Source organism: Haliaeetus albicilla, chromosome 2 (genome assembly GCF_947461875.1).
Source record: "Haliaeetus albicilla chromosome 2, bHalAlb1.1, whole genome shotgun sequence".
Taxonomy (NCBI): Eukaryota; Metazoa; Chordata; class Aves; order Accipitriformes; family Accipitridae; genus Haliaeetus; species Haliaeetus albicilla.
In genome coordinates, this window is record NC_091484.1 from 24,770,183 (window position 1) to 24,786,645 (window position 16,463).

A 16,463-nucleotide genomic window follows, 5' to 3' on the forward strand; every position below is an offset into this window, starting at 1 on the left:
TGGCATTACAGTCAGCAGTAGCATGTGTTCCCTCTCTGTGGCCTCATATTCAACCCAGGCTATAGTGCTATAGTCTGTCTCCACAGCTCCATCCCTGTCACGTAATCTCCCATGCTTCAAGTGTGTTGGTTAAGAATGTGAGTTAGAGAACACATAATGGCAAACAAATCACAGATTAACCACCACAATTTAACCAGATTATGTGAACTGCTTGACTTTTCCAGGTCACCAAGTAAGGTGATTCTAGATTTTATTTAAATGTACTGTCTGAAATGCTAGTGTACACTGGGCTGTATGAGTATTTCAGCTGTGTTGAAAACCATTTGTCTGAGCCATCTCTCATGATTCACCTGAAAGGTTCTGTCTATTGTGAGTACTTTTTTCTGTTTAGGGAAAGTTTCTTAACAGAGGCAAAACTATGAAGCTTGTAAGTGTTAGGGTGGTGGGACTCTGTCAGCTGAAGTGAATTGAGCAGTTCCTTGAGTGTGCCATGAAGCTGGTGCTCAAGAGAGTTAGACTTGGATCCTCCACAGAAGGAGAAAGAAGGCTATGCTGGTGGGCCTGTAATCAGCACTGAAAAATTCCTATCTTTTTGTTGGGTTAATTTGAGACCAGTCTTAAAGAATGGCTATCAGGTTCTCCATTTAAACATTATGTAAAGTCTGAGAATATCTTGGGAAACTGACTGCACAAAGTAAGTGGTTTCCCAGAACTGCTGCTGTTTAGACCCCTTGTGCCTGGCTTGTTTGTATTCATATAGGACTGTAAACGTTGAGGTTCTTGAGATGAGTGGTAGAAGTCTGTGCTCCCTGTGCTCTGTATAAGAGATAATACAATACTTCCTCAACTGGGAAAAACACCAGAGAAATTTTTTTTCAGCTCATTAACTCTTCACTATTGTATAGCCATACTAAAAGTAGTTTTAAACTAGAAGAGAACAATAAAAAGAATGTTACACTGATCCAGTACTTATTTCATTATGATTTGATTAGTTATAAATTAGATACATATGAAAGATGATCTAAACATTTCTGCTTCTTATCAGATATTTATAGCATCATCAATATCTAAGACCTGGACTCAATGACTTTTGGATAGGACTGTCACAGAGTCAGTCCTACTTTAAAATATTTTTAAACAAGTCCATCTTAAAAAGTCCATTGTTCTCTACTAAAGCATAAAATAAAAACGTGAAATGTTTACTTGTGTAAAATTACAGCAGTGATACTGCTGATAATGTTTTTGCTGTTTAAAGGGGAAGGGAAGAGTTCTTAAGCAGAAGAATAAAATAAAATTCATGCTCCATTTGTTATACTGAAGGAGATCATAATATGGTGGTTTCTATTGCCTTGTTTTCTACATGATAATGAAATATGCAATAAGTATTATTATTTGCCTGAACTACTATTTTTTTCCTGTTTCTGTAGGCTGAGATACTTTACAGCAATGCTTTCTGTTTAAATAAAAAAAAAAAGAACAAGCTACATCACGTTCCACATTTAAAGTAATAATTTAAAAGTTGACTTTTCCAAGGTTTAAAATGGAATAGTATGTGCAATATTACTATTTAAAGTACATAAACATAACTTCAGATCTCACTTAGCATATCATGCAAACTATTGGAAATCACTGACTTCATTGACAGTATCTGTTTACAGAGCTGAATTGCTGTATCTCGTAAGTACGTTAGAAGTATTAGAACTAAATCCTTCCCAATAGTCAAAGGAACTATTTAAGGGACATAGGAAGTATGTTATATCTGTGTTTGCTGAACTGTCTTCTTTTCCTACTTTTGCAAGGTGTGAATGTTTGGGAGCAGGGGGAGCATGTAGGTCCATCTTTCTTAATTAAGGAAACAACTAGCTTCTACAGTGCTGTATGCTTGCTTCATATTGGAGCACATTGGTTTTTGGGCAGCACACTGCAGCCAGCAGATAGCATGCTTTTCAATTTAACATGTGGTAGCTAAATGGTTCTTTGTTTCTTGAATGAGTCCAGCATTAAACATTAGGTTGAAATCTGTTGCATATGTGTATGGGAAAGTGATTTCTTACTAGGTCACCTGCACAAGATGAATCAGAATTTTCAGTTTCCCTCCACCCCCTCAATATAAATACTACCTGCACAAGATGAATCAGGATTTTCAGTTTCCCTCCACCCCCTCAATATAAATACCATATATATATATATATATATATATGCTTTGCAAACAGAAACTTTTGAAGTACCGAAAACTAAAATGATATGTCCAGATCTCACGCAATGGGTCGCCAGTAAACTCAGAGGTCAGGAGACAAAACTTTAAGAGTTCCTATCTTCTGATTTAATATCTACACAAAAGACAGCATTTTCTTTGGTTTTGTTGTTCATTCTTTTTGTAACCTGATGGTGAGGAGAACTTTTAGATCTTCTGACAGAAACCTAGGAACAGCAAGTAGACCTTTTTTTCCTGGCAGATCTAATTCTATTGTCCTGAGGGAAAAGGAAGAACAGATAGCTGACAATTTGTCACTTAGGCTATTTCCTTATTGCATTTTTCTCCACGTTGCATATATAATCTGTTTAGTAATTATTATTTTTTCTTGTCTTTCAATGCTTACTAAATCCTTTGCAAATGGGTCTTTAGCATAAATGAAGAGTATATCAGTAATATAGCATTTCAGATAAAGCTTGTTACCTTTAACAATTCATTTTGCTTGAGAAAAGATTATATGTGTTGTTCTATGATTTATTTTTTTTTATTTTAGGCAATTATACTTTTAACTGAACTCATCAGAGAGAACTTCAGAAATAGCAAATTGAAACAATGCCTTCTACCAGCACTTGGGGAGCTTCTTTACCTCGTAGCCAGAGAGGTAAGACTGTCAAGTGATCCTTGTAAATTTAACAAATGTGAAAAAAAATTCCCATGGAAAAGTAGACAAAAAAAGCAAATCACTTTGTCATTTGTATCCTCAACAGTTTCTTGTCCTTGTATGTTCTGTGATACTTTTTCTACTTTAAGAAACATGCTATTCCAATCATGTACTTAATCTGAGATAATTAAATTGCTTTCTTCAAGTATAGATTTTTAACTTCATAAAACAATTTAATCAATCACCATAATGACTGCTGGCCTCCAAGTGGCAGATCTGAGGGTTAGAACATCTTAGCTAGAGACTTTGATTAAATAGGATGTATCAGGACAGCCTATGATACCAATAAATTAATATACCTAGGCGATATTAGATCTTATCCTAGCATGGTTGGAATTATAACACTGTGGAAAAGGAAATGGAATGATGCTGACTAATTTGAAATGGAATTACAGTGATTCCTGACTAGAACTGATTTAAACCTTCAGTCTAGAAATAGTAGATTCACATTAAAAATAAACAGAGGTTAACTGTAAGAATTGAAGATGACAGCTCCTCTAAACTTAAAATGTTTTCTTTTACTTGTTAGACACAAAGGTGACTTCAAACAGAAAAAGCCTAGCCGTAGCTTCTCTGAAGCCTTTGTATTAACTGCGTCATCTAATTGCTCTGAATGCTATCATGTTAGTTAACAGTCTGTGAGGTCGCTTGAGAAAGGAATGAAAATACTAAACGGAGCTGTATTTTGGCTTTCTGTAGTTACGGCTTTGTTTTATTGTTCTCGTCCTCTAGCTCCTTTGCATGTTCCACAGGATGTAGTGGTTGCCTTTTTGTTTGTTTGTTTGTTTGTTTTGGTGAGTTAGCAAGCACCATCCTTTTTTGGTTAGACAATTGCCAAAATATTTGTCAAATACACAGAGTCACAGAACTTGTTCTTACACAGAGATATTATGTTATGGAAAATACATCCACAGTCGTAGTTTATTTTCGTACGTGTTAATACTTTCTCAGTTTTCCTTGGAGGAAAAAATTTGTACGTAGCATCATCAGACAGATTGAAAAACTATATATTTTTAACCACTAAAACCCAAATAAACTTAAAACTCCACCTTGAAAATTATATTTGGCAAGAGTATTTTGCACTGCTTGATTTTATTTTGAAATTGAACTTTAGTGGTTGAAATAAATCTGTTTACACTGGCTCTATAATAGCAAAATGATTCGCATGCACTGACCCTAATAGATTTTTTTTTTTTTCTTCTGAAAATGTCAACTGACAGATTTTTTGAGTCTATATGTATTTATGAACTTTACAATGTTTGAAGCATGATAACTTGTATTTAAATGGCAACTATCTTTCAGGAAGATCTGTAGTAATAGGTTGCATTGCTTTGAGTTATAACTAAGAAATTATTACAGAACAAGCAGAAATATTTGGAATTACAGTACCTTGAATTCATGTGTACAGTGTCTTGGTAAAACTTCAAAAGTATCAGTGTGTTTTGTGTGCGCTTTTTTTTTTTTTTTTTTTTAAGAAAAGCCCTTTATAAAGCTTTTCTTTTATCTGTTCTGTACCTACTTAACTTCAGAATACTGTAGTGTTGTAGGCATTTTGTTGCTCATTGAACTGCAGAACAGTAGTACTGAATGACCTTGCCAAGATCACATACCAAGTCAGTGGTAGTATAATAAGATGAAACAAAGTTTATTCCCAATTTATATCACTAAACAGCAAAGCTTCATGCCTTGACTAATTTAAGGAAAAAAAAAAATCATAACTATATCTAATTCATTAAGAACTGTACACAAAATATTTTTATTTTTCTTTTTTCCTTGTTTTCTTCCATTTTGCTGTGCAGCCTGCTTGATTGTTTTATCAAGCTGCTAAATATTTATCATTTATACTGTAAGTTTTGGGGGGCATGCTGATTTTATTTATTGATTCCCTCCAGGGTTTTGCTAAGTGTTTCTAGGTCCAACTGCAATATTTATGTTCAATAATGATAAAGATTATTTCTTTTTCATATGAACATTTGGTAAATCATAAATTATCAAACTCTTACGATCAAGTTCAGCTATCTAGGTACAGCATGATTCATTAGGTTAAATACAGGATCACTGGTTGCACTTCTGTGGCTTAGAAAATACTGGGAAAAAGTCCAGATAATCATAATGGTCTTCTGCAATCCTAAACTCTGATATTATATGTGTACTTGCATAGGAGATCTCATAAGTAAGATCTTACGCTCCACCTCTGCATTTTTTTTCCAAACAGAAGCCAAGAGCAATTCACAAGTAGCATGAGCAGACCCCAGGGAGGATGTTCTGTTACTCTTGAGCTAATTGCCTTGAGGGAAAACTTTCAAGTTCTATGTAGTATTTCTATTCATTTTGTGCTGTTTGTGTTGTTAGGGTGCAGAACCTAAAGTTTAATCAAAATCAACATAGGCTGTGAGCAAAAAGTAGGAAGATTACCCAGTGTTTGATGATATATTTACATTTATTAAATGTTAAATTGTGTAGGTGTGTTTAGGTAATTAACAGCGGTGCTAAGTTGCATACGCCTTTTGCCTTTTTTTATTTCTAACTAGAGAATAAACCTTGCAGAAAGTCATTAATCAGTCTGAAGAATGGAAGAACTATTAATTTTCAGGACTGCACCATTTCTTAAGGCTTTTTATTTTATAGTGCATTTAATATGTATGGTTACAGGAGAACTTGATGGAATTTCTGACTAAATTAGATGAATAAAATGAGAAACAGATCAATGCCAGTTCCAGCATAGCTTGTCAGTTTAACTCTGTCTTGATTTCTAGTCTTGTCATGCCTTTTCCAGGTGGAGAAGATTCCACTTTTCACTGTTAGAAAGTAACCTACCATCCTTTGAAACTTGGGCTGCATTTTCTTAAACTTACACACTAAGCCTTGGAAGGCAAACTGTGATTAAATGTCAACATGTAGTTACTCAGATACGATGAAGGAGGTGGAATGTGGTAGATCTGATGTCTTTGTCGGATGTCAAACCACTCATTATTATTATTATCTGTAAATTACTTCCAAGGAAAATTGTTCCATATCTCCTAACAGAAAGTTAGCAGAAATAAAGCTTAAAAAAATGGGAGATTTAACAAACTAATTTTCTCTTTTGATATATGTTGCAAATAAAGTTTTGATTTATTTTCAATAAAGAAGGAAAATGAATTTTACTAGGCAATTCATTAATAGTCTTCCCTGCTAATGTGCCATGCTTTAATTAAGTGCCTGACATTATCTCATCATATATGTTGAATTAGTGTAGGCCTCTCAGAAATCAGAAAGTTTAGAAAGTATAATTTGATTCTGCATTGTTAACCCCCACCTTGCCTATCCTATGCTTTTTATTATAAACAGTTAATTAGAATGCTAAAAATAATTTGCTACTATAGTCAGTAGAGTTCAAGAAATATATGATTCATGAAGAAATTGTTGCTTATCATCCTTTGTCTACTTATTAAGACAATCTACACATTGATTTCATCTTCACACCATCCAATGCCTATTATTTCTCACTTCCTTTCCCAAAAGAGGGTATTTTTTTCAGTTGCTAATATCTTTGTGTTACTAGCCTAGATATGGAGGTTGTTTTAGTTAAATCTTAATGATATCCAAGTGTCCTCTTTTAAACTTGAAGTTTTACAGGAAGCTAGTTTGGGGGCGGGGGACAGGGGGAAGTGGAGTTCATTAACTTCTAACAGAAGAATTAAACCTGTGATTCAACTGGGAGTGAATTAGCCTCTCTAACAGGGTGATTTCAAGGAAATATACATAAAGATCTTGGAACAGTGTTGATATGTACTGCAGGCTATACCATACAGTAAGTTTTATTAAACACTTTGTATCTCCTTGTATGACTTTGAATACTTTTTTTCCAAAGTAAGTTTGCCAGACAAAAGTAATTTTGTTTGGTATAATTAAATCACATTTAAAGAGAAGCATTACTACTCTTAATAATCAGTTGTTTCTTTCTGAAGTAATCAAAATGATTGAGAGGTTTGCAAGAATTTCGGTGTGTGTGTGTGTGTGAATTAGAAGGAATCGGTGAAACCCAGAAATAATAGGACAAATTCTGTTATGGATTTTGGAGACTATTTAAATAAGCTAATAAAATATAAATTTCTGTGCTGCACATGAAATAACTTTAAATAGTAATACTGCCCTGGAATTTAATATATTTTCTAGCATATGTTAATTTGAAATGAGTATAATATGAACCTTATTAAGAATCTGTTACCCATTTTTTATGTGCCTGAGATTACTGTGATTTTTTTGATTTAATCATTTGTGCCGTTGGCTTCATTTCAGGAGGAAAAAAGGGAGCACCCCAGAGAATGCTGGGTTGTTCCCTCGGCTGCTTACACTGTGCTAATGAGGTGTCTTCGGGAAGGGGTAAGGCTCTTGCGTTGTCCTCAATAGAATTTCTCCACTGTAATAACCCTTTAGGCATTGTGTGAGGATTGTAGCCTGCAGCACTGCAATACCTTGTCAACCAAGTATTGCTCTTGAATTTAAATAATCATGATAAGATCATGACCTAAGCAGATTAATGCAAAAATGCAGTGTTGTTCTCTGTACATTCAACATTTATGTATTGCTGCTTGGTTTTTTTTGGAAATGGGATAGTAAATATGAATTACTGTTAATCAATCTGGAATTTATTAATGCTGTGGCTTTCTTTTGAGAAATGTTCTGACAGCTTGTACTGTCCTCCTTTAATTTGATTTTCGTACATCTTTAGTAAGTTTTTGAGCAAGATTTACTTTCTATTTTGAAGTGGCTGATACACAGTATTTGAAAACTGCATTGTTATCCTACTGGGTTGTCAGCATTCTTTTGAGGCCAAAAAGTAGTAATTAGTTTTATTCTCATACATGTGCTGTGCTGTATTCTTCATTTTTCTTGGTGATGACTTAACTGTGTTAGAGAAGGGAAGAAAAACATGCATATAGTTCCAATTTGTAAAATTAAAGAGAATTGGGTAGAGGGTTTACAATTGCTATTTGTATGAGACCACTTGATGTTATTTTTGCCTAAGGCAAAGCTCAAGGCAGAAGACATGTTGGAGGTTGCTGGAGGGGGGAAAGCAAGAGAAATACCTTTTTTCTTCTTTTTTTTGAGATCTTTATTGCCTACAGATTGTGATTAATAGAGGAAGAATCTAGATGCATTTTAACATCTTCAAACCTTCAGGTGATCGAGAACACACAACTGTGTGTGTATTGTGGACTATTTCCAGCTCATAATTAGAGTAAGATGTCATTCTAAGGCACATTAATGAGAAGCTATTTAATTATAAATTTAGTAATGGAAGACTTGCTATTTCTGAATATTCAGTGTAGAGAAACTGAATTGAGAGATCCATAAGACAGTAATTTATTCCTATAGAACAAAATAACTTCTTAGTCCTGAAACATGTCAAATTTTTCTTAATAATTTGTCTTGATATATTTTTCTTGAAAAAACAACACAAAATAGAAATACATTTCCCATGCAATAGTTTGAATTAAATTTAATTAAGCATAAATTTAAAGTTATGTCTAGGCTAACCAAGTGCAGCTGTGCATTTCTACAGTTTCTGTTTGTGAAGATGCTTGAGGTGTTTAATGGAGTTTTAAGTATTTGTGCTTGTTTGTGTGAGTACAGTGCAAATGTACTAACACAAATTGCTCTGCCTCAGCTGCAGCAGCCTCAACTTTCCAGAACAGCACCATCTGAACAAGCAAAATTATCCATAACTATGTAAAGTACTTCACAACATATGGAAATGGAGAGCAAAACTTACCACCCACTATTATTAACTTTTACAATTTCTTTTGCTACCTTTTTCCTCTGCTCTTATAGCAGTCCTTTTCTTATCCTCCATAACTTTAGCAGCCACCCATCTTTCTTGGAAAATGATGTTGCAGCATCTAAAACTAGATGGTTAAAATCATATTATTGTTAGACATCTGTTTGCAAGAGATTTTCTTTTTTAAGGAAGGAATAATCAGTTATAAAATAAGGTTTTGTGCCACATGTTTTTGATGCAGGAGTGGAGGAGGAATGAACAAAGATGGAAAAACAGAGAAAGATTTTTAAAGTATTCAATTCAATTTATGGTTTCACTTTTGCATATTTGTTTCAAAACTTGTAAGAGTAGGACTACCGAAGTAGATGTATCCAGGATGATAGTATGTCAGTCTCTTCAGTGTATCACATTATTTAGTGAAAAAGTAGATCTCTCAATCATTAGCAGCAAAAGTTACACAAAAAATGTACTTAATGAATTTTTATGAAAACATCTGTGCAGTGCCATCAGACTGACTTAAAATATAACCACGTCTTAAGAGATTTTTTTTTTTTAAACATGTTTGAAGCTGTAAAACTGTAGAATACTTTAGGATGGAATGGACCTCTGGAAGTCATCTAATCCAGCCTCCTGCTCAAAGCAGGTCTAAATAGATCAGATTGCTTAGGGACATGTCTGTTTGACTCTTGGATGTCTCTAAGAATGGTGATCCCACAATCTCTCTGGGCAATGCCTGGACCACCCTCACAGGAATGAAGTTTTTCCTTGTATGTGATTGGAGTTTCCCATGTTACAACTTGTGGTCATTGCCTCTTGTCCTATGGCCATGCATCTCTGAGAACATTTGTCTCAACTTCTCTTTATCCTTTGCTCAGGTAGCTGTAGGCAGCAGTAAGATCTTCCCTGAACCTTCTTTTGTCAAGGCTGAACAGCTCTCAGCCTTTCGTTGTATGTCGTGTGCTCCAGCCCTCTAACCAACCTGATTCCTTTCTATGATGGAGACATGAGTGGTGCTGTGGACAAGGGGAGGGCAGTGGATGTTGTATGCCTTGACTTTAGGAAGGCCTTTGACACACTCTCCCATACTCCCCTTATCACCAAATTGGTGAGATATGGACTGATTAAATGGAAGATAAAGTGGGCAGGAAAATTCACTCAAGTGATCAGTGGTGCAAAGTCCAGCTGGCAGCCAATAACTAGCAGTGCCCCTCAGAGATCAGTACTGTTTAATGTCTTCAGTAATGACCAGAGTGACCAACTGGGGTGTATTCTCCAGTTGGATAACACCAAACTGGCAGGGGGAGCAGCATCAGTATGCTGGATGTCAGGGTTGTTAGTCAGAAGGACTAGGACGGACTGGAGAAATGGGCTGACAGGGACCTCATGAAGGTCAACAAAAGTGAGAGCAAGGGCTTGCTCCTGAGATGGAATAGCCCCCTGCAACAGTACAAGCTTCCTAGGAAGCAGCTCTGCTGAAAGGGACTTGGGGGTACCAATGAAAAGTTGAACATGAGCCAGCAGTGTGCCTTAGCAGAAAAGAAGGGCCATGGCAACATGGGCTGTATTAGCAAGAGAGTAGCCAGCAGGTTCAGGGAAGTGATTCTTCCCTGCTGTTCAGCACTAATGAAACCATATCTGGAGTACTGTGTTCGGTTTTGAGCTCCCCAGTAGAAGAAAGATCTTGACATTCAAGAGTGAGTCCAGCAGAGTGCTACCAAGATGATAACTGGAAGAAAAATTCCTATGTTCAGAATTGCTTCTTAATTCATTGCCAGATATGTTATGTTAAAGAGCATGTTTAATATTTTCTAGTTACATTCGTATAGTCTTTTTCACAGAGAACAAAGCACAAACTATGGTCACATGTAAAGAAAATTAATATCTAGTGTCTTCCACCTTTTTCTTTGTAAGGGGAAGCAAATCATAAGAAAAAATCAGTTTGGACCTTTGGAGGTTTTGTGGTCCAGCCTCCTGTCAAAACAATGCCAGCTTCTAGTTGCATTCAACATCAAAGTTATATTAGGTTGCTCAGGGCTTTATCTACTTAGGCTTTAAGTAACTCCAGGGATGGTTCTTCTGTAAAGTCTGTGCCTATTTCAGTGTGAGACTGCTATCACTGTGAAGAAAATTTTTTACATATATCTAATAGGGATTTCTCTTGCTACAACTTGTGTCCATTTCCTCCTGACCTTTCATTGGAAGAGTCTTGTGCCATCTTCTCTATAATGATCTGTGAGGTGTTGGAAAACACCCACTATATCCTTAGATGTCTTTTCTTTGGGCTGGACAAACTTAGCTCTCTTAGCCTGTCCTTAATCATCATGTGCTTCTGGCCCTCAGTCATCTTGGTGGCCCTCCTCTGGACTAAATGCCATATGTCAAGTCCACCTTACAATGGGGAACTAAACTGGGACACAGTAGGCCAGAAAGTCTCATGTTTTGGAATACAAGTGAAAAAACACCTTTCTCAGCCAGCTGGCAGCACTGATATGTATGCAGCCCAGTATGCAGTTAACCTTTGTTGCCACAAGGGAACACTGCTGATTCACATTGAAATTGTTCTGTTGACGCTCCAGGTCCTTCTCTGCCCCACTGCTTTATGGGAGTTATTCCACCCTGGGTGTAAGACTTTGCATTTCACTGCCCATTCCTACAGCTTAAAATCCTTCTGTGTGCTGGTCTAACCTTCCATTGATTCAACCACTCGCTCTGAGCTTGTGTCATCTGTGAACATGCTATGATTAACAGCTTTGGCCCCAATATTGACCCTTGAGAGCTCCAGCTGAACTTTGTACTGCTGATCACAACCCTTTGGGTCTGGTGGTCCAACCAGCTTTCTAGGTACCTTGTAGTCCACTTAAGTCCAGGTCTTTGCTATTTGGTTAGGTATAGGAAACCATCTGGAGAGCCTTGTTAAAGTTGAAATAAATTAAACCCACTGCTCTCTGTTAGTCCACTGAGCTGGTCATCTTGTAATTGAAGCTTGTCACATTGATCAGGTGCAGTTCGCTCTTGAGAAATCTATTTTGTTACCAGTCTTCTTGCCCTTCATGTGCCTGCAAATAGTTTCCAGGAAAATTTGCTCAGTAATTTTTCCAGGGACAGAGTTAGGGATCCCTCTTCTTGCCCTTTGGAAGGTGGGCATGCACTTTGCCCCCTGCCCTCGGTCAACAGGAGTATCTCTTGATAACCACAAAGTTTTGAAGATGTGTGCTCCCTCACAACAATGCTGACTGGCTTCCTCAGCACATTTGGCTGCATCCTTTCTGATTCAATGGACTTAGCACGTCCAGTTTGCTTAAGTGTCCCCTACCTTTGCCTTCCTGTCCTGTAGGTATACTTCGCTCCCCCAGATTTTGCCATTTGGCACATGGGCCTGGGGGACCTGAGAGCAGTAAGGATTACAGCAGAGAAGGCACTGACCTCCTGAGTCTCTTCTATGTCGTTTGGCCCTAGCTCATTCAGCTGCGAACTCAATTTTCCTTAGTCTTATTTTTGTTACTGATGTACCAATAGAAACCCTTCTTGCTGCTTTTCGAACCTCTCCAGTTTTCAAATTAGCGCTCTTTTCTGCTAACCTAAAACATGGGCTCTAATGTGTGTTGGTTTTTTTGGTTTGGGGTTTTTTTGGTTGTGGTTTGGTTTTTTTGCGTTTTGTTTTTTGTTTTTTTTTTTAAAATGAGTCAACTTTGCAATGCTCTGGTAGCAGACACAGAGCCGCTTTGTCCAGGCAGTGAGTGGCTCACAACGTTTAGTGGCTGATACGCAGGTGCAGCAGGGGAGCATGTGAGTGACACTTCCTCCCCTGCCTCCTGCTGAGAAATAGGAGATAATAGAAATAGTTACAATGAACAATCTAGAATTTTTTAAGGTCTGACTTAAAACTAATACGAGGTTCTATGTAAATTTTATTGCTTGCACTAGTAAAGCATTGGATGTGAAAATCCTGAAAATATTGTCTAAATTTGCCTTCAGTGTGCTTAAAGTTCTTTGACTGCAGCTTAAGATCTTAGCTGCTGTATTTTTCTTTTACATTTGTAGCCTGTAATCTGCTATTTATTCAATAAATTTCCCTGATCTAACAATTTATTACATGTAAGCTAGCTTTGCATTCTTACATTTGTAATTAAGATATAATAAATTTAATTAAGTCATAAATTTATTTTAATTGTTCTAAGCTTTTTAAATTAAATTTTATGTCAGTATGTTTTCTGGAGTGAGTATTTGTATATGATCTCAGTTCATATGAAAATGGCAAACTAGCTTGTTGTAATAAACCCTGAATTACCACAGTGTGTTAAGTATATGCATGATAAATACTGGTATTTTTTTTATTGCCAGTTAAGAAGCTTTATTTGATGTACTTAATAAGAATTCAAGAAAATAAAACCAATTGATGTAATTCAGTACTATAGTTTATATAGCTTTGAGTTTTGTAAGGTAAATTCGCGGTTCTTCAGTTTCATTATGAACTACTCTGAAGTGTACTTGGATCTCTGCAGTTTTGTAAGATCCATCATTATCAGAGCAGAATTGCCCTCTGAAACAGAACAGTAGAGCAGGAAGGAGTTTGAAATGTGCATGTGTCGCTTTTATTTGCCTATAAAGGAACAAAATGTTCAGAAAATGCAGGTAATGTCATTTCTACATACCATCTATGCCTGAAAATCTAACAGTGACAAAAAGTGTACATATAGGTGAAAGGAGTTTTAGGATGGTGGAGTGGAAGATTGGGAAAGTCTTTTATCTGTAGGGGATCACAAGTTCAGATTTCCTGCACTTCAGTGTTGTTAACTTGAGATAGAAGGTGATTTTCAACTTAGGCAAAGAACAGGTGTGTTTAATGATGTGTCAAAATAAGGAAATTGGTGCACTCATAAATAAGTAAATGATAAGCCCAATTTGACAGGTTTAGTCCTGGTATAATGTTGCAGTCTGTCAGAACCCATATAGTAAATATTCCAATATTTATTTACTAATCTTTTCCAACAACTGTTTCTAACAGTGACACAAAATGCATGTTCCAGGCATCTGTATTTATGTCCAAGTTCAACTCTTAAATATTTGTGTGCGGTCTCTAAGATAGCAGGGTCCTGATTTCTACAGCTGAAGTGCTTAGTTCTTACAGTTCCTGTGTTATGCAGCCATGAAAGATACTCTCCATTTCAGAAAGGACATTCCTAGTTAATATTAAGTACCTAATGGTAATGTGGCTACCCTTTTCCTTTCATCCATTTTACTTAGTTTATTCAAAACTCCTTTGCTAAAGTTACCCTTGTCTACTTCACCCAAAATGTATCATCCTCTTATTTGAATCTCCTAGTTGACTCTGCATTTTTTTTTTTTTCCGTTTCATTATTGCATTTCAGGCTCAACCTAATCTTAAGTGAAATCTCAGCTTTAGTTTCTGTTTTACATTTGCTCATCTTCACACTTACGTTCCAGTCAATCCTTTCACCTTTCTGCTTCTACTGTTTTCTCCCTTACGTTTGCCCCTACCTTCCTTCAGATCTTCCTTTTAAACATTTTTTTCTGACAGTCGTTTTAGAACTGATAATCTTTCCCATATCCAAACTACTTTTTGATGTCTTTTATAATTTTTCTTGTCTGATTTGGTCTCAATTATGTTGCTTTGACAAGGTCCTTTGCTGGAACTAAGTGGCGGAGTCAGAAACTGTGTGCAAATCTCCTTTTAAGTAATCCTGTGTGAGAGCAGAGAGGAACCATTGAAAAAGCTCTCAGGAGCTTTGTACCTGTCCATTTCTGCTTACAAATGGCATGTAAATATAAGGTATACAATTATATACAATTTTGGTAATAACTTCGTAGAAGCTGGAAAAAATTATATATAGGCAATACACTTGCATTGGTAAATGATATATACAGCTATAGCTAATTAGTCCTATCTGGCTTTCAGATTGTGCATAATTCTCTCATTTTAAAGCATGCCACCTGGAGAATGTATTTGAATCAGAATAGTGAGTGAGATTACAAAGGATAATTTTCTGTCTCTTGGATGTGCAGAGTACTGTGTAAGCAAGATTTTTAATAAATTAGAGCTTGCCAGTAAGCCAAATAGTACACATTTCCCTTTTCATATGGACTTCTTCCTTTGTGAGGGAGCAAGATATAATTCTGAGAGTTTTGGTTCTGAACTGATGAGGAATTCTAATAACAAAAGATAACTTTAAAAAATAATTGCCGATATATAATATAAGGCAGTATGATTTATAATGTATGTTCTTAGCTGGAGCAGTTCCTTTACAGTGAATTTGGAGGAGAAAGGAGAATTTGGAGGAGAGAAGAATAAAACCATAACTATTTTCTCAGAAAGTATAGGACAGCCTATAGTATAAAAGTGATAGTCTGAATCATATATATTCACACTTTTATTTCTTCTTTAGCTGTCTGTTTTCTAGTTTACTGAGAGAATTGCCTAGAGTATAAAAGCAGTAGTCTGAATCATACACATTACCACTTCAATTTCTTCTTCAGACATCAGGTTTTTAGTTTACTGACAGAATTGCCTATAGTATAAAAGTAATGGTCTGAATCATATACATTATCACTTTAATTTCTTCTTTAGGTATCAATTCTCTATTTACTGACAGAATTTTTAATTTTTTTTCCCACAAAAGGTATTTTAAATTTTTATTTCTATATGTTCCGTCTTTTCTGTGCAGGTTTTATATTGCGAAGTGTTGCCACATGAAGATTTAATTCTTATAATCATGAATGCTTAGGATGATACGGTTTTACTTCATTAAGTTATGTTTGTAGTTTCTTTTTATTCTGTCTTTTTAGATTAAAAGAAGTATATGGAAGTTGATTTAGAATAATGATGGAATACAGTGTTACTTCCTGAGCCTTTCAGCTTTTCCAATGTTTCTTTGAGTATTATGCTTTTACTCAAGTGTATGTATCTATACACAGTACAATATAAAAAGATAATAAAATATTTTATCTTAACCTCTAAATTAAATTATGCTATTTTTAGGTAGTATGTTGGTTATTGTAGTGACTGTATCTTCAGTGCCTCCAGAACTTCTAGTGCACTGTTAAGTTCTTAATAATCAATAAAAATATCCAGTAGATATAGTTATTTCAAAAAATGAAAGTAGATTCTTTGATGACTTGATGACTTTGATTTGCATACACACACACACCCCCCCCCCCCAATAGGAATAGAAAGACTTGATTAAAAGAAGTTCTCTTTTAGCAGTTTACATCTATTTACCCTTCTGGTATTTGCTTTCTCACTCAGGGCTCATTTTCACTAAGCATCCATGACTCTAACTGGGAACAGATACATCTGCAATTGTTCCAACAGGACTGAAAATTAGGATCTTTATCTTTAAGTGTGTTTTATAAAACTAGTTGAAATCTAAACCCAGTGAAAGTAGAGTATGTGCTTCTTTTTGATACAGCTCTAGGAATAGATTTAGATTTGATGCAGTTCATGATGGGGACAGAGGTTAACTGTTACATGGAACTACTTTACTCATATCTTGAAGATCCATTGCTGTTCTCTAACATAGCTCATGTCCTGGTAACATGATAGGATGACTCCTTTAGTTAGGAGGCCAAATATTAGTTTTGGTCAGGCTTCCCTTCCAGAGAGCTTATTAAGCAGAATATGGTACAAGTCTTGTTGCTTAGACAGCACTCAGGAATAGATCACAGGGGAGCTGAGATGGACAATCTGGGGTGGCAGCAAATGGAATTACTCTGACAGCCTCATTGAGTTTTTAGAGCACTGTTACGATACATGACCTTTTTCTAGC

The 16,463-nt window shown here is 35.9% G+C and overlaps 1 protein-coding gene across 5 annotated transcripts in view; it reads left to right on the forward strand.

Moving 5' to 3' along the window:
• Positions 1-16,463, forward strand: part of ULK4 (unc-51 like kinase 4) — a 257,257-nt gene that overhangs the window by 47,776 nt on the left and 193,018 nt on the right. For all 5 annotated transcript variants that reach the window (XM_069810917.1, XM_069810925.1, XM_069810901.1 and 2 more), the window contains 2 exons: positions 2,748-2,855; positions 7,197-7,280. In XM_069810917.1, the coding sequence (XP_069667018.1) occupies positions 2,748-2,855; positions 7,197-7,280 (192 nt within the window). The remainder of the gene's footprint in view (positions 1-2,747; positions 2,856-7,196; positions 7,281-16,463) is intronic.